Source organism: Equus przewalskii, chromosome 13 (genome assembly GCF_037783145.1).
Source record: "Equus przewalskii isolate Varuska chromosome 13, EquPr2, whole genome shotgun sequence".
In the NCBI taxonomy this organism is placed as follows: domain Eukaryota; kingdom Metazoa; phylum Chordata; class Mammalia; order Perissodactyla; family Equidae; genus Equus; species Equus przewalskii.
In genome coordinates, this window is record NC_091843.1 from 33,214,956 (window position 1) to 33,234,138 (window position 19,183).

Genomic DNA, 19,183 nt, shown 5'->3' on the forward strand with positions numbered 1-19,183 from the left:
TGGTTTAATTGCTTGACCAATTCCCCTTTGGTGTCCCTCACCTTAAGGCATAGCTCCATGATCCTTTTCCCCCATCCCCTGATTTCTCAAATAGGCTGTAAAAGCTTATGTTTATGGAGGATGCACTATGTGCCAGACACTCTTCTAAGAGCTTTATGTGGATTAGTTAATTTAATCCCCACAACAACTTTAAGAGGGTAGGTGCTATTGTTGTCTTTAGGTTTCCCAGAAAGAAGACACAGAGGTAAAGGCTCATATGATACTACTTTACTAGGAGTTCTCAGGGGGAAGGAGGCAGAGAAGCTAGCCACTGGATCAAGCACCAATTCTTGCTCAGTCTTTTGGGACCATCTTCCAAAATGCTGTCTAATGACTGCTCTCTAGGATGCCCAGCTCCCACCTCCCACCAGTCACATGTTTCCCCTTGAAGTTCTGTTAATAGCCCCTTGCTTTCAAGTTGTACCTGTGTGGATGCCACTTTGTGTCATGCGTCCCTAGGGTGAGAAGTAAAAGGCAGGAGGCATGTGCTGTGGGCATGAGGACATAAGCTACCAGGCTGCATCTGCACGAAGCAAGCTGGAGGCTACACAACTGGTCACTGCAGTGGTGGCTGAAACACACATAGTTTGAGAAACCAAGAGAATCTGATGTGCTGACTTAAAGTTTCTGATACAATTATTATATTTCCTTTTTCAGATGAGGAAACTCGGGCACAGAGAATTGAAGTAATTCACACAGGTTTTAAAAGAACCAAGGGCAAAAACCAGGCAGTCTGCCTCCAGAATGTTCTCTCTTAACCACTGTGCTCTCAGCCCCTACAGATGAACTGTAGCTACCTAGAAGTCTGCCAGCTGCCTCGCTGCAGCTGCCACATTTGACCCACAACAGTTATGAAGAACTGGTTGGGAAACCAGTCAGAGTAAGAAAATAAGTGTCGCAGACAAAGCTCACCACGCAATGCAAAAAGGACGCAGCAAGAGAGGGCTTCAGTGCCCAAACAGTGTGAGTGAATCGGCTAGTCACTGTCGCTCAGGGAAAAAGAGAGAGATTTAACGAAACCACTCCCAGGGCCAAGGCATAAGAAATCTGACTCATCAGAGTGGAAATAAAAGACTAAAAAGACAATAGAAAAGATAAATGAAACTAAGAGCTGGTTTTTTCAAAAGATAAACAAAATAGACAAACCTTTAGCTAGACTCACCAAGAAAAGAGAGGACTCCAATAAAATCAGAAATGAAAGAGACAAAAAAAAAAGAGAAAGAAAAAAAGAAAACTTGGCTCTGCTAAGGGCTGGCAAAGAAGAAACTAAGTCGTGTTCCTGTTTGTTAATACTCTCGCTTTTATAATACCCCAAAATGTATGGGGGCAGCCACTAAGAAAGGAAAAGATAGCATCCTCCTCTTCACTCCTCCCTGAATTTGAGAGGAAACTCCATGAGTTCAAAAGAGGGAGAGGTGCATCAGAAAACAGGAAAGTCATTGAAAAAATTAACCCAAACAGAAGTGGACAACTCAAAACAAACAAGAGTCCCAAATCAAAGGAGCTCTAAGACTGCCTGGCATAAACAGCTTGAAGCCAAGAATTTCCCCTTTTAGAACGGGTGTTTCGTATGATGTGAAAGATTTAGTTCCTTGAAGTCAGGAATTTCTTTTTTTTTTTAAAGCAAAAAATTTAAACTGAACTTGTATCTCTTTCCGCCTTCTAACCCTGAAGGCTGGAAGGCCATAGAACAGAGAAATTCCTGGGTTGAAAGTAAGTGAAAGTCTGGCAGCTAGGCTAAATAAGGGCTGAGCTCTGATTTCTTCTTCTGCATTTCCATTAATTTAAAGTGCTAAGTTGCCTGTTTGCTTTAAGATATGTGGCTGTCCTCTTTGCAGTGTCCCTTTAAGTAGATTTTCCTTTGGCTCTGCCAACAAAAGCTCGAGAAGGTCCTTTGAGAATCCCATTCTTAGTCTTAAAAAAATACACTCTCCTCCCCACCCCATACACATAAACAGGCCTGAAAGCAGTATCTCCCACTTCTTCTGGGGACCTCCAATCTATTAGAAATAACAAATCGTTCAGGAGAAAAACAGAGCTGGTCAGGGAAGTAATTCGCCCAGCCTATTTCTACTGGTTCATTTACATGACCACCAAATATTGAGCCCCTCTTTTGGGATCAGCAGATAGGCAGGCCTGGGGTTGAAAACTCAAATTGCCAACACCATGACCAGGGCAGGTCGGGGGCATGAAAGAAGTAGGCCAGGTTCAAGAGACAACAGGGACTGTTAGGAACTAGGGGAAGCGAAGAGAGCATGCCCAGGGGGACAGGGTGTGGCCTCAGTTACAGCCAATTGTTAGCAAGGAGATCTGAATTTTCTTAGTCAAATTACCCCAGTTAAAAATGTTGGAAACCTGTCCAAAATTTAAAAACAGTAATGTGTGGGTCAACAATACCAAAGAGAACATGTGTGGGCTGCTCTGGGTGAAGGCCCTTGTTTGCAACCTCTAGGTAGGAAACAAAGATAAAGGAAGACACACCGCTCATCCCCTAAGAGCTTATGACCTAGTAGGAGTGAGAAGATACACACCCGGTAAACTGTCCCACAGGTGGAATGTGATACATGCTAAAAGAGAGGACTAAGCAAAGGCTATGGGAGTTTAGCAAAGTGAGAGGGCACTTGAGGCAGAAAGGATTCTTGCAGGAGCGGCATTTGAGGCTAAAGAATGAAGTAGACTTTGGCAAGCAGAGGCTGGGGAGGGACCATTCCAGACAGAGGAAAATGAATTGCAAAAGGCAAAAAGAGGGAGCAGGGAAGAGCATGTTTGAGAAACGGTCAAGAGACTTATGCTTGTACCTAACAAATATTCGTGAGTGTCTACTGTGGGCCACATAGTAGGGATGCAGTGGTGACCATGGGGGATACAAGATGAGGCTGCAAAGTCTGATAGGGACGAGTCCAAACAAGGCCTTGGAGGCCATATCCAGTTTTATCTTAAGAGCAATGGGAAAGCTGCCTTTGAAATTCTTTTAAGTAGGAGAATCACAAGTTGAGATTTGCAGTGTTCCAAGCTCCCTGGCTGCAGAGCATGCATTCTGTGGACAGGAAGGGAGCCAGAGCTCCACCAGCCAGAGGAAGCCAGGAGGAGGCTTTGCAAGCAGTCTGGGAAAGAGATGATGACAGCTTGGACCACGGGAGTAGTGATGAAGACAGAGAAAAGTGGATGGATTCATCAAGAGATAGGGGTTAAAATCACCAAAACTATTGTTCAGGATAGGAATCAATGAGGCAGAAGCCAAATGGGACTGGAGAATGTGGTCAACGTGGCTCCATGGAGGTATCAGGCCACACCACTGGTGGCCCAGCAGCCAAGCAATTCTGCACCGGCAGCAGTGGGTGTCCAGTGGTTACTAGAGAGAAGAAAGGTTCAGGAGCCAGGGTGTATGGCCGAGGAAAAGCAGCCAGAGCAGCTTTCCATCTTAGAAAGCCATCACTTCAAAAGTACTGTTTTCTTTTAAATGTGCTTTGTAAAATTCCACAGCTATTTTGTTTGGACTAGTCTTGATGGCAAGGAAATAACTAGCTCTTCTCATGTGTTCAACAGCTCTACACTAAGCTAAATCTTACATTCTATACTTGGGCTGGAGGAAGAAAGAATATTAGGGTATCTATAAGATAAATGTTAATGCCAAGTATCCATGCCTACTTCCTTTTATTTTGATCCTTCCTTAAGAACTTCAAGGAATCCTAGTTAACCACCAGGGCCCATCCTCCTTGGTGCCAAGGCCTAGCAATGACTTTCTTTGTAACCACAGGCATTTGTACATGAACCCAATTCACTCTGCTTCTAGGTCATTAAGGAAATATGAATACATCCTTCTTAATGTGCAGGGATGCTTGGAAGTACTCAGACTCCAGTCACAGGAAGGAGAAAATAGTCAAGCCACTAGATCTCAACATTTGATAACTTGAGACAATGGAGTCTACATATTTTGATAAGGTCTCACTTGTATGCCAAGCATTTGCTCCACAATATTCTGTCGTGATCCCTGCAACGTACAGAATTTTGTCCTTTCTGGAAAGTCACAACATGTAACAGATCATCCAAATAAGCATTAGACAATTGAGTAATGAAAAGAACAATACAGAATCAGCAAGCAGCAACGGGACTAAAATTGATTTTGCCCTCTTCACTTCTTTCTCTCACCTTCCACCCCCGCCCCCAAATCTGGGAATTCTGGTGTATATGTGCCCACACTGCAAATGTATTCATTTTCCCTCCCCAACTGGCCTTTTTGTCCCGTATATCTTGATGGAGTTAGCATACCATGCAAAGATCATTCAATAGACTTAATGCTCTCTGTTAAACGTCATTTTAACAAGACTGCTTGCAAAGGCACTGTGGGCTGCCTACTCAGAGCTCTGCTTTTACACTGGTATCCATGCCTCCCACAAGTGACCCAGGTAAATCCTGTTGGTGTAAAAAATCATCGTGGTCCCACTCCTCTGGCCGGTGATTGCTTCAAACCAATAAGATGTGACAGGAAGTCTGCTGGAGAATTTCTGGGAAAAGTATCATTGTAGCTCTTAAAAAGAGACTCAAAGAAGAAGTAATGCCTTTTCTGCCTCTGGACAACCACTAATGTGTACAGATGTAATGCAACATCCTATGACTCTGAGTGGAGCTAGCCACCACACGGCTGGTTGTGAGCAGGACCACAGAAGTAACCTGAGTACTTCATGAGCCAAAAAAGAGACCAACCCTCATGACTGATTTTGTGCAATAAGACAATAGATTCCTTTGTTGTTTAAGCCATTTTGAATTGGATTTTCTGTTTTTTGCAGCCCAAAGCATCATAAGTAATCTCTCTTTGGAGAAGCAGGAAAAGGGCTCTGCCTCTCCAACAACACCCTAGCAACGAAGGAATAGTTGCTACAAAAAAGAAAAGAGACTAAGATTTATTTCTCAATAAGTGTTTTGGGAAAACTAGCTGAGAAAAGGTATTTTTAATAGCCACTTCTGATGTATGGAGAGTCCTTTGAAATCCTCCCTTGCAGCGTAAACACTGTAATAAAGTTACGATGAGCCACTATGAATGGAATGTGTGGGGATATACAACATAGTTGGAGTCATCATAATATGTAAACATCAGGGAACTACTATGAAATTAGGCTTTATTACTCATCTACTCTTATTTCCTTCTACAATGATAAAATTGGGAATTGTTTTCTCCCACCTCCCCCTCACCTGATAAAAACACAGAATCACGTGACTGAAAGGGAACTGAGACTCAAGGAGATTGAATGATTTCCACAAGATCTCACAGCTAACGGGGGATGATTTCCTTTATTATTAAAAATGCTTTATGCATGATTTTAAAACAAAGTCATTTGCCAAACACTCAATTTAATGCAAAGTCAAATCGTAAAAACATGGGAAATCCAAACCAGACTTGTTTTTAGCAATTTAATTATGAAAATAAAAATCTCCCTTTTGAACTCACTGCTTTGAGCTGCTTCTTCCTATTTCTAATACCTTCCTAAATCTCAATCCATTCCTCTCAGTACCATTTCTCTCTCCAAGAAAATCCCTGTACATGGCCCATTCTCTAGACCAGTGGTTCTCAAGACTGTTTGCATCATCACCGGGAAATAAACCAGAAATGCAGATTCCCAGGCAGAGTCCCATTCAGTAGATCAGGGGTGGGCCCAGCGATGTCAATGTAAACAAGCACCCCAGGTGTGCTAACCGCGCTCTGTGGAGCATGACTCCCGCTGTATACTAGATTCCAGGATCCAAAGAGAAAACATCTAATTATCATAGCAGATTTAAGCTGGAACAACAAAAATATGTACATAGTTGCCTATAATTTCTAGGTTCCCTCTGAGGTCTGAAACAAACCCAAGAGTTCTGTGATTTGGATGCACTCTGGCAATCATTTGCTTGGAGGTTTGGAGTTTTTATCCTTCCCTACCTCCCACCCCCCACCCCACCCCCAACAAGACTATTTTTCCCTCTGAATGCATTTCTACTTGGGATTAAATATAAAATATCTTAACTCTGCCTCCACAGCTAAAGGAAATCAATTTTGGAAAGTGTTTCAAAAGAGTACTTTAAAAATACACAATACCAAATGTCTTCCCTTTGAACCAGATGCCTGAGATGCACAGGGCAAACGCAGTAGGTAATAAGAGAAGTAAACACTGGGTTTTCCAGCAGAACCAGCCCTGAAACCAAAACTTAGGAAGGAAGCTGATCATTAAGTAAGTAGACCAGAGGAACAATAGCTCAGGCGTATCCCAGGATGAGTATGAACCTGAGAAAACTGCAATGAGACAGACAAAAGCCTTGTCCCAAGTTAACTTTCCCTCACTGCTAGATTTTAAAATAGGACAGTGCTGTAAATGAGAATATAGAGTTTAAGTGGAATCTTAGAACTCCTCTGGGTGCCAAAGAATTTTTTCAGACCTAAATACTGGATTCAGCAGTGCTCATTTATACCCATCTCCTCCAAGACACTTTAAATCCAGAGGCTCCAGAGACCAAGAACACAGCATGCTGAGAACTGGTGTCTGTGTCTTCTAACATCAACTCTGACCACCTCACATTACAGGCATGAGAGCTTGTCTATATGTAGATTTCTTAATGATTAAATGAACAAAGAAATGCCAGTAACCTCGTAGAACCAAAGAAAACCATTGTTAAGTATCAAAGACAAGACATAATGCTCCAGAAATGCAGTAAAATAAATAACCCCAGCAAGACAATTGGTTTAAATTTGTTAGAAAGCAAAAAGTCAAGGTCACAGCTGTAACTTGCATATTCCAGTTATACCACTCCTTGGGTTAGGGACAAAGATGGACTGAACTTAATGGGGTTGTGAGAGTACAGAGTGGAACAAGAGGGAGAAAGTGAAGCACCCACCACAAGATGAACAGGTTCCACTGTTCAAGATCTACCTTAAGAGGTTGTTTTAATCTTTTTTTTTTTTTTTTTTGGTCTTTAAAGATTCCCAACACTCCACAAGGCATTTAAAAACAGGAAAATTCAGTACCAGCTCTGCTAGATCACCATTTACTCTTGGTCTCTCTCAGTCCAATTAAGCTCTCATCACAACTGCACAGCTTGAAAAGCCCCACTGCTTTCAGCTGGTTCCTAACCCGTCTCCTCCAGCTGCTCCCAGCAGGCTTGGGGCCTCCTTAAGACCTGGTGGCCATAAAGCACTCAGGAGCATTTCCACACATGCTGGAGTACGTACCTGGAACTTCCTCAGTTTAGGTGCAGGCCCTTCAAGTGTGCAGTTTTGCAACTAAACCAGCTTTTCAGTTTAACAAATGCCTGACTGGGTTGTGCTGAATAGGCACCAAACCGTCATCTCAAAGCATGGGCAGTTACTTTTTAAAGCCCATTTCCCATTACTTTAAACACATTTCATCAGGATTCTGTAACATCTTTTGAGCATTCTCCTTGCAAACTTGCACGTTCTCTGCTAGGCTTAATTCTTTCTGGACATGCAGTTCTGATATGGTGTGGCAAGAAAAAAAATTTCACCAATAATGGAGCAACCTTTGACTCTGCCTAATTGCTTCTCATCAACATGCAAAACACTCTTGCTTCCTCATAATTAAGACGTGGAAATCTTCAAGGTAACATACATACTCTCTCTTCAAAAGGTAATATCAAGAGCTTGGTAGAAATATGAAAAAGGACCATCATAATCTCTCTCAGCAGAGCATCAACTTATCCCAAAGAAATGACTTAATGGCACGAACAAAGTGTGGGTAAGGGCCAAATTTATAACACATCAGTTCAGCAGAATGTAGGGCTTAACAATTTAACTATTTATACACTTGTCTTTTCTTATGCTCCAGTCTCCAATCAAGAACATTCGTCAAAGTCAATGTGAGGTTAGAACATACACACATGTAGTGACTGATACAGCAAGGGAAGTCAGTAAGACCATTCCTAAAAGGGTCAAGTAACAGTAAACACACAAAACTTCAAAACTATTCCATGAGTATAAATATTCCTAGCAGGAAAATCAGGCCCCCATTGAATGCTCTGATTATCTCAGAGGGCAAGGGGGCATTTACCAAAGTTAATTCTTTTATTCTCTACGCTTCTTCAAAGGCTTTAATATATATAACTTTAAAAATCAATGACACTATCCATATTTGACAGATGAAGAAACTACGGAATTGAGAAGTCAGTAGCCTGTTAGGAGCAGAGTCAACTCTAGAATCCAGGCCTCTTTACCCCAAATCCAAGGTCTGTAAACCCACAACACACTCCTGTTTTCCCATGAGCATCACAAGAACACATAACCCTGAAAACTCTACTTGGTGACCTGGTTTCATGGATGACCTACTCCTGTTTGCCCTTGATCATCACAAGAGCAAAAACCCCTGAAAGCTCGGCCTGGTAGCCTGGTTGCACAGGCACTTCCCCAGCCTCCTCTGCAAAGACCATCTGGCACATGCTGCTGTTGTCCACTGCAGTTAACATTTCACACATTTCTTTCCTAAGCCTCCAGCATACCTGATGCAATAGTGGGAAAGGGAAACGTAAGCAGAACTGAGACCAGCTTTAGTGCTAAGATAAAAACTTTCTAGGGGTGAGAAAAGGGCCCAGCAATCAGTTTTAAACCTACTTTGCCAAGTGGTTCATTAGCAGCTGTAACATCTGCCTATTTTTCTCTGGGAGCCGATGAACAAGGCTGTGGATTTCAGAGACCCGAGATTCCTGGTTCTCCAGCTCTGCAAAGGAAGGAGGGGCGTAATATTTGATCAGTGTTACAGTTTACAAGACAAAAATCAAAGGAAGCCAAAGGTTGGGCACTAACAGGCTAAGGATTTCTCAAGGTTTAAGATTCCGCTCTGGGTACTCAAGACTAGAACGACTAGATCTAGAAGTGCTTTTAATGGTGCTTTCTATAATAGAGTTCATTAAAAAAAATGACTACCAAAAAAATTCAAGCCAAAATGATGACAAGATGAAATGGAGCCAGTCAACTGCAAACTCAGAGCAGGAACAAACTTGGGAGCAGCTGGCTCCCCGGAGTGACCGCTTTATTTCAAGGAAGCAAGGAACTTTATGCACTCATCAAGTGATAAACAAACTGCACATGAACAACATTGCAAGGGTCTCAAATATCAAAATAACACCTCGAGACAGCATCAAAGGAATCAAAAGAAACGTCCAGTTATTCTCAAGTCATGTGTGACAACCAGCATGGTAGAAGAAAGCAATGACAGATAAAATATGTAAATCTTTCTGCCAACCCGTAACCTAAATCATGGCCTGTCATGTTCTCTTGGATGAACTCGGGAAGGCGGCTTCATTTCTCTGGGAAGTAGATTGATGGTACTCACCACACCTATTTATAGGACTGATGTGAGTTTAATAAGAGAATGGTTGCCATGGGTTTGGAATTTCCCTGAGAAAGAAATCACAAGAACACTATCTTCACTCCCAGCTTTCTCCCATGTCTTTCCCCTCCCCATGTTAAGGGGACAACTATGGGCCACTGGAGCATTAGGTGCTACTAAATCAGGGCAGTAGTAGTTACCAGGGTAAAGAAACTCTGAAGGCTTAAAGGAAGCTGGGAGAGGCACAGGCCCTCGACATAATAGCACTGTGGGGATTCATGCCAGACTTAAATCTGATAGAGAATCTTACTGTCCCTTATAGGAGGCCTGCCCCACGTAGACAGATTCCAGTACACTTAGGGCAGCTTGCCCCTAATCCCTATGTATTTTAATACCAGTAACACGATGTGAGGGACCTAGATGATATAGCTGAAGATGATCTGAAGCTGTAAATGGAAGCCATGACAGAAAGAGGACTGGAAAGTTATATAAATGGTGTCAGATTCAGGGAAACACCTCCAATGCTCAGTTTAGGTAATGTGCAAAGTCTGATTCATTCTGCAAAATGCTACTCAAGGGCTGGAAAAAACCCAAGGAGTCCAAACTCCAATAATCAAAATTAGAAAGGCAAACTTGCTTTTCTCCCCTCTCTCCACCCCCAAAAACACACTTCTGAAGTTTCTCTCCTCTACTGTAAATCCAACGTGGTAGCAAGGCCCTCAGCAATCCTGATTTGGTTTCGTTTTCATTCTGTGGCAGTCTCATGAGCACATGTGTGGGTAGTTTACATGCAGAATAAGAAAGGTTAGATAATATTTCTTTTGGGATGCTGACTGTTCTTTGAAATAGAAAAATCTATTCCCTTCCCCTTAAAACTGTGACAAAAATAAGACTTACTTGCAGCTTTGATGAAACTTCTTTGAAACTGGTACATCATGAGTGGTCCTGGAAGCATTCTGGAATGAAAGGATATACACTAGTCAGCTTAATAAAAACAATCATATTCTCTGTAAGAGCAGCCTAGAGATCGCAAAACTGCATTACATTTTGGGAGATCACAGGGAAACAACAGCAATTCAACTTAGTCAACTTAGTTTCCATTTGGAAAAGGTCCTGAGATTTCACCTGAAATTTTCACACTCTCTTTTTTAGGGGAATGGGTACAGCCTTTTTTAAGGGTACAACTGTGCTTCACAGTCACAACTAGAAAAGTGCTAATGTGAAAGTCTAGCACAAACCAAGAGATTTCCTTTTCAGTGTGTGACTCACCCATCAACAAGAGCATCTTAAGACCTGTCGGAGAAACAGGCAACTAACTAAACATTTGCAATTACCTGTGTTTCAACTCTTGTCTTCCTAGCAGCCTGTTATTAGAATCAGCTCATAATTCTAATCAGTTACTAGACTCAATTCATCATAGTGGAAACACTATGACAGACTTTTGTAGGTGTTTTTGTGGCGAATTCACTATGGAGTGTTGCTCCAGAATGCCAAAGGGCTAGAACCCCTAACATTAAGCATGATACAATCAAATTTTACCTACTATTTAAAAAAAAATGTTTTATATTTACTGTTTATTAGCTAATCAATATCAATACACACAAATAAGTGTTAAATACAAATATCTACGATATGGTTTTGTATAAACTACAATAGTAGTATTTGGGGTAAGAAGATGTTTAATGAATACGTTTAACTGTAAACTTGAGTTTTTCTTATAATCCAAACAATAAGCTTCTCAACAGACTATACAGTATTCCTGATTCAGGCTTTATTTTATTCTTTTCAGATCCCCTAATTCAACTCTTAGTCATCACTTACATTACATCTCTTTTTTTTTCTTTATGACTGGCACCTGAGCTAACATCTGTTGCCAATCTTTTTTTTTTTCTCCCTTCTTCTTCTTCTCCCCAAAGCCCCTGCCAGTAGATAGTTGTATATTCTAGTTGCAGGTCCTTCTAGTTGTGCTATGTGGGATGCTGCCTCAGCATAGCCTGATGAGTGGTGTCACGTCTGCGCCCAGGATCCAAAGTGATGAAACCTTAGGCTGCCGAAGCGGAGTGTGTGAACTTAACCACTCAGCCACGAGGCTGGACCCCATCTTACTCTTGACTTCAAGATCAATCCATCAATTCCCCAATAGCCAATAAAACCTGCACCATCTATTTCTTTTCTGTGGCTTTCCTCCTTTGCTTTCAAGCCAAGTGAATCTTCACAAAATCTCTACAAATGCTTAGGCAATTCATGATTATAGTTCTCTTTGTTTAAGACTAGACGCCCCCCTTCCTCTGTAAGAAGAACCACAGTGAAGAGCTATAATATTCCTACCCTTCAAGTCCAGCATAAATTTCCATCTATTCATGAAACTGAGATGTGGGCAGCTAGTCGATCATCCATTCCCTTTAAAATCAAGGGAGGGGTAGAGAGCTAGCAGTAATATCATATATATTATAACAAGGAAAAGGGTCTTCTGTCCAATAAAGTAATATTGTCCAACCTCAGTGAAAGGAATCAAAGAGGAGTTCCATTAAGTTCTCATTTTAAGAACCAGTGTCAGCAATATACTCTGTGCAATGCACAAAACTATCAAAATGGGGTGTATAATTATACATTCTCAACAGAACGAGATAGGCAATTGCTTGTTTTCTTAATAGATTATTTAGGGATTTCAGGGAATAACATATTTTAGGTTCTGTTAAAGGCTAATTATCATAGTAACTTCTCATTAAGAGCAAAGCTTCCAAAATCGCTAATGATACCAACGCACAATGGCAACCCATCAATTACAGATGATATACCATCGGTTTGACCAGCTGAGCTAACTGCACCCACACATAAGCTGTTTCCACATCTCAAACACCCACCCAGCAGCTCTCTGGAGGCTGAAAATAAAACTGCTTTCTTCCCAAGTGCATGATAACAAGCTGGCACTCGGCCCTGCAAATGGAAAGTCCCTACCTTAGGTAGGTCTTCAAAGCACTCGTGATGGTCTTTATCTCCCATTCGGCACAGATATCCGTTTCTGTTTCAGAAGCTGTTTTGGGGTCTAAAGTGAAGAAAAGACAGTATGTAAAGCAGAACAGAAAATACAACTAAAAAAACCAAGCATACACAAAAGCGTTCATCCTCCCTATTAACCAAAGAAATCTAAATTACAACAAAAACTACACCTATTCTCTACCTATTAGGAAAATGCTTAAAAATCCAATTATCTATTGTTGGCAAAAATGCAATGAAATTGAGCCACTCACAAACTGCGGGAGGCAGAAGAGATAAATGCAACAGTTTTGAAAAGCAATTTGGCAATATGTATGAAGAGTCATAAAAACGTTCATAGCCTTTGAAGCAATAATCCCACCTCTCACAATCCATCCTCAGGAAATAAAGCACGAGAAAAGTTACATACCCCGCAAATGCTCCACACTATTCTTTATAACAGTAGAAAAGAACTAAAAAGGAGACAACCTAAATGTCCAATGAGAGAAGAATGATTAAGTTAATGATAGTATGTCTACTCAACGGGACATTATGTTGCATTTCCAAAATAATGGTGACTATGTAGTAATATGGAAAATGCCTGGATTATCATGTAATGTCAAGCAAAAAAAATCAAGATTTAAAAGTCTCTGAGAAACTCATATGAACAAAAGCTGAAAGGAAATACTCTAAAATTAAAATAGCGGTTGGGTTAGAGCAGTAGAATTGTGGTTTTTATATTTTCTAAACTATGACTTGATTCCATTACTTTTATATATTTTTTAAATTGCCTTGAGCCACGAAGTGCAATGAGAACCACCATAATTATTTTGGCTCCTGATCATTTCTTTTGTCTCCTCCTATGTGGACTTTCAAGAAATGTGTGTATTTTAAAGAAGTGTGCATTATAAGAGAGAATTCTTGTAGTCGTCCTGAGCAGCACACAGGCAAGTGAGAATAAGAGGCAGAGGCTGGGGAACATGAACTACTTCACAAAGCAGCAGAAGCCCATGTTATCACGGGCGAGGCGGCTGGAAGTGGCGTCTTACAGCGCACTGAAGGGAGGATCCAGCTTCCTCACGTAAGGACGAGTGATTGGCCTCCCAGCTCCCAGTCCCTTTTCTTACTGCCAAGGGCCTCATTTTCAGCTGGCTGCTACTCTTCTCACTCCTATTCCACGTGCTCGGGTGAGGCTCCCCTCTGCCAGGGGTGGGGAATGAGATCTCTCCTGACCTGTGACTGGTTCGGGGATGGCCCAAGACCTAAGCCAGCCCAATCAGAGTGAACTTGAAGACTTTTCCAGGAGACAGGGGAAAGGATACCTGCTGTTTCCTGCTGGGCTGTACCTGGGAGGTTACGCAACTGCCCTGTGTGCCACCACGCAGGGCCTGAGAGTCTGAGAGTGAGTCTCACAAAGCCAGAGGTGAGACAAGCAGAGAGAGCAGGTCTTGATGACATGGTTTGAGCCCTTATTTCTGGCCATGCCTTTTTAATCATGTAAACCAGTTAATTCCCCTTTTCCTTAAGCCAGTTGAGGTTAGGTTTTCTGTTTTTTACAATCCAAAGAGATCTAAATGACACAGCAGGTAAATAGAGACAGCCACCAGACTTTCTTCCTGGACAGTCTCCAAGAAGAAAGAGGTTCCTCCTTCAGGGCCAACAGCTTTTCAGCTGGAAATAGGGAATGAGTCACAGGGGAGCAAAATAATTTTCTATTTATTGGGAAAGAACCCACTTTTATCCTAGTAGGAAGAGGCCAAATAATCATGAGTGGCTTAAGGATTTAGGCTCTAAACCCCAGGGCACAAATCCAGCTGGTACCTACCACTTTCAATATCCTCCCCTGACACATATTGGGAGATGAGAGAGGAAAGGGCCCAGCTCATAAAATGTTTGGCTTCTAATGGCAGCACATCTGTGTGTTTGCAGGTGACCCTGGGCAGTAACGAAATCTGTCCTGCCATAGGAAACAAGAAAGAACCTAAAGAGCCTGATATTATTTCTACAGTCATAGAACAGTAAACTCCATAGAGTTCTAACACAGCAAATTTATGAAAAGTGAACACAGCATGATTTTTCAAATACAATAACGTGTCCCTTAACAAGAGGAGTACATCCTGAGACAAGTGTCGTTAGGTGACTATGTCGTGCAAACATCATAGAGTGTACTTATACAAAAGAAGGTGGTATGGCCTACTACACAAATACGGTACTAATCTTATGGGACCGCCGTAAGATTACATGCAGTCCGTCAGTGACCGAAATGTTATGTGGCGCACAACTGTATCCAAGACCTCTGCAGCTTTAATTCTTTTCTTGCTTTGTCATCTCACACTCCCTTAATGGTTTCTTCCTGTGGAAGTGTACGTACCAAAAACCTTTGCTTAGCATGACCTTTTTCCCTCCCCATCCCCAAGACACATGGAGAGCTGCCATACTGCAAGATTCCTGGATGGGAGACAAATATTACTGTACATTTTTCTGAGGAAGGAACCAACTTCTACCCAAGAAGAGTGAACATGACACTAAACAAGCAGCAGTTGGCAGGTCTGGGAGTTGTGAACTGTTCCATGAACCACATTTAGCAAACTAATGATTAGCTTCCACTTATTCAGGCTCTGTAACCATAGGAATATTGTGTAACATTACAGAGAGGAGAGTCGAATTACAGCCCAGTGAAAGGGCTTTTTATAGCACAGATGAGGCAAGGCTCATAACTTGAGCCCGTCCATTTTAATTCATTTAATGTCCAAACTAAAGTGAATACAGCCTCCCAAGCTACCCTATTTTCATAAAGTGCTGCTGATTTCCACACCACCCTACTGATGCTCCCCTTGCTTACAGAAGCTTCCTGGTGGCATCTGAATAGGATGCAGAGACATAAATTTACAATTTTCTTCAGAACTCAGTACATTTCTCCCCACCCTGTCACTTGATCATTGCAGTGGTTAGTAAAACCGACCTAAGCTAGAAGAACATCCAACGTACAAAAAGGCATCATGTGGGTAAAATGAAATGAGCATATTTCCTCCTCAACATACTCTCTGAATTCAAAAAACAGAAGACACAGACCAGAAGCAGTGGTCTTAGAAACATCACAGTGCTCAGTCCCAAGATCCATCTAGTCCACTAAGGACATTCTAGAGGAAATTATCAGAAAAATCACCCATGTACTTCTAAATTTCCTAATAACACACTAGAATGTATGCAAATTAAATTTTTTTCTCTTTAACTGAGAAGGTAATATATGCACATGGAAAAAAATATATTCAAGCAAAACAAATAGATACATATCAAAAGGTAAATCTTCCCTATGCTAGAGGCAACTACTAATACTAGTTTTGTGTGTCTGCTATCTCTAATAGCACATGCTTAAACAGGCACATATATGAATACATACAGCTTTTTAAAAACATAAAAGAGAGAAACACAGTATACATGTCATTCTGTGCCTTGCTGTTTTCATGTAACAGTCTTAAGAAATTGTTCCATATCAGCACACAAATACATCTGCCTCACAGTACTTCACTGTACCATAGTTAATTTCATGTCCCATTAATGGAAATTAAGGTTGTTCCCTGGCTTTTGCTATGATAAACAATGATATAAATGATACTGTTTCCTTGCATGTGTCTTGCCTGTAGAAAAAATTCCTGAGAGTGGAATTTCTGGGTCAAAAAGTACATGCATTTTTAATTCTGAAAGATAACGCTCAACTACCTCTCAGAGGCTTATATTTAAGTATGAGAGTGACTCCTTCCCTAAATCTTTTACAACAACGTGAAATCAAACACTTTCACCTTAATCTAATAGGTTAAAAAAAAGGCCATCTGATTGTTTTAATTTGCATTTTCTTAATGAAGAGGAAGGTTGAGAACCCTCTCCTGTGTGTGAACGTGTTTTAAAGTCAAGTTTACGCAGGTATACTCGCCCTTTTTAAACGTACAGTTCCATGATTTTTGACAAATGTATAGTCACATCACCACCATCACAGTAAAGATACAAGTCATTTCCATCGCCCCGAAAAATTCCCCTGTGCCCCTTTATAGGTAACCCCCTCCCTCCACCTTCAGCCCCTGGCAACCACTTTCTCATAGCATAATACTTCTGAAATCCATGTACCCGTAGTTCAATCCTTTTATTACTGAGCAGTATTCAGTTTTATGGACATGCCGCCATTTGTTTATCCACTCACTAGTTGATGGATACTTGGGTTGTTTCCAATTTCTGGCTGTTTTGAACAAAATTAGTATAAACATTTGCACACAGGTCTTTATATGAACTGCATTTCCATCTCTTGGGTAAATACTTAAGAGTGGAACAGGGAGAAATATGTAGGAATGGATCATATGGCAAGTATTTAAGAAACTGACATACTGTTTTCCAAAACAGTTGGGTCATTTTGCGCTCCCACCAGCAATACGAGAGCTCTATTTCTTCACATCTTCACTAAGGTATGATATGGTCATGTGTTTAATTTTGAAATTTTAGCTATTCTAGTAGGCATGTAGATACAACTCATTTTTTAAATTCACTTTTCCTTAATGACTAATGATGTTGGTCATCTTTTCACATGCTTTTTGGCCATTTGTATATTTTCTTTGGTGAACTGCTTGTTCAAATCTTTTGTCCATTTAAAAAACTGGGTTAGTTGTGTTCTTATATAAGACTGAGTTGCAAGAGTTATTTTTTTATTTTTTGTTTTTTGAGGAAGATTAGCCCTGAGGTAACATCTGCTGCCAATCCTCTTCTTTTTGCTGAGGAAGACCGGCCCTGAGCTAACATCCGTGCCCATCTTCCTCTCTTTTATATGAGGGATGCCTACCACAGCATGGCTTGCCAAGCAGTGCCATGTCCGCACCCGGGATCCGAACCAGCAAACCCCAGGCCACCGAAGTGGAGTGTGTGCACTTAACGACTGCACCACCGGGCTGGCCCCAGCAAGAGTTATTTTTACTATATCCTGGATACAAACAATTTATCAAATACTTATTTTGCAAATATTTTCTCCTGATCTGTAGCTTGTCTTTTTCTTTTTCTTAATATATTTGAAAGAGCATAAGATTTTTATTTGGATAAATTTCAGTTTATCACATTTTTCTTTTATGGTTTCTGCTTTTTGTGTTCTAAGAAATCTTTTCTAAATGAAGGTCACAAAGATTTCTCCTACGCTTTCTTCTAGAAGTTTTATAGTTTTAGCTCTTAGTTTTAGGAATATGATCCGCTTCAAGTTAATTTTTGTATATATTAAGATAAAGGTTGAATTTATTTTTTTCCCATATGGATGTCCAATTGTACTAGTATCATTCGTTGAGACAACTCTTTTTTCCCCATTGAACCACCTTGACACCTTTATCAAAGATCAATTGACCATATATGTGTAAGTCCTCTTTCTGGATTCTCATTTGTTCCATTGATCTATCTGTTATTCCTCAGGAAATGCCATACAGTCTCATCCATTTAAATGGTAGTTGTATTTTGTTTACTGTCCTCTTCTAAAATCTTCTTGAGCCTTTTGCATTCTCCATCTCCATTACATCTTTGTGGAGTTAGTTTATAAATATATACTATCCTCTATGAAAATAAGACTTTTTTTCATTTATCCTACAGGTAATTCTTTCAAAACAAGATTTAACACTTAGCAATTTGATAAGCAAATTTATCAAATTATTTTCTGACTATAAAAGTAATATAGACATCTTAAAAACTTTAGTCACTTCCTATATATGGTGCCTAAGAATCCAGAATACCTACAGACACTTCTGTTCTGAGATCCCAAAGCTCTTACTGTCTCAAGTCCCTGACTTAGGAGAACCTGCCTGAAGCATCCCAGTAGCAAAGGTGGCAGTGGGAGGAGCAGAGAGGAAGAGGAGCTTCCATCTGTGGTCTCCATTCTCTGGAAACTCAGGATTGTGGTTAACAGCAACCTTACGAGCTCCCAGAAGGATCAATCCTTCATCCCAACAGTCTACTATCTCAGTCCTGGTCATCATTTGTCTGCTCCCTTTACTGGTCGGTAAAATTGGAAGTTCACATTTGAACGGCTCCACTGCTTCCATGAGGCTAGTCTTCAAAGTCTGAGGCTGTTTCCACTCACTACTAGGCAAGCCTTTAGAAGAAGAATGTCTATTACATTAGGATTTCTTCAGAAACAAGTTCTTGCTTGCTTTCTTTTATGATACTCTGTGAAAGCGTGTGGGAAATGAAGGGCAAAGAAAAAAGGAATACAAACTTTCAAGATCCCAGAGGAGTAAGGCAGGATTGTTTGTGGCTGGATCAGAGATCAGTGGGTGAGGCATGCTACTGTAATTTGGTGCTTCAGAACATTGCAATTTAATACTTTCCATGTGTTCTCTGTAGCACTAACCTTACTTTAAACATTAGTGAAAAAACAGGAAAAAGTTACCAGATAAGATGAGAAAGAACAGCAACACTGAATTTGCATTCCTTTACCAGCACAGTAAAATACTAATAAAGATACACAAAAGGGGGCCAGCCCCGTGGCTGAGTGGTTAAGTTTGCACACTGCACTTCGGCAGCCCAGGGTTTCTCTGGTTCGGATCCTGGGTGCAGACACGGCACTGCTCATCAGGCCATGCTGAGGCAGCGTCCCACATAGCAGAACCAGAAGGACCTACAACTAGAATATACAACTATGTACTGGGGGGCTTTGGGGAGAAGAAGAAGAAGGAAAAAAGGAAGAAGAAGAAGAATATTGGCAAGGGATGTCAGCTCAGGTGCCAAACTTTAAAAAAAAAAACGATAAAGATACACAAAAAAAGGGACACAAAGTTTCAATAAGACAGAAAATTAGGCTCACAGACAACATTCTGCCTGGCACCAGAGGAATATCCACC

The 19,183-nt window shown here is 41.0% G+C and overlaps 1 protein-coding gene across 5 annotated transcripts in view; it reads right to left on the minus strand.

The window, feature by feature from the left end:
• Nucleotides 1-19,183, minus strand: part of ARHGAP26 (Rho GTPase activating protein 26) — a 424,946-nt gene that overhangs the window by 153,225 nt on the left and 252,538 nt on the right. For all 5 annotated transcript variants that reach the window (XM_070570505.1, XM_070570506.1, XM_070570504.1 and 2 more), the window contains exons 15-17: nt 12,309-12,396; nt 10,248-10,306; nt 8,633-8,738 (exon numbers count right to left, since the gene is read on the minus strand). In XM_070570505.1, the coding sequence (XP_070426606.1) occupies nt 8,633-8,738; nt 10,248-10,306; nt 12,309-12,396 (253 nt within the window). The remainder of the gene's footprint in view (nt 1-8,632; nt 8,739-10,247; nt 10,307-12,308; nt 12,397-19,183) is intronic.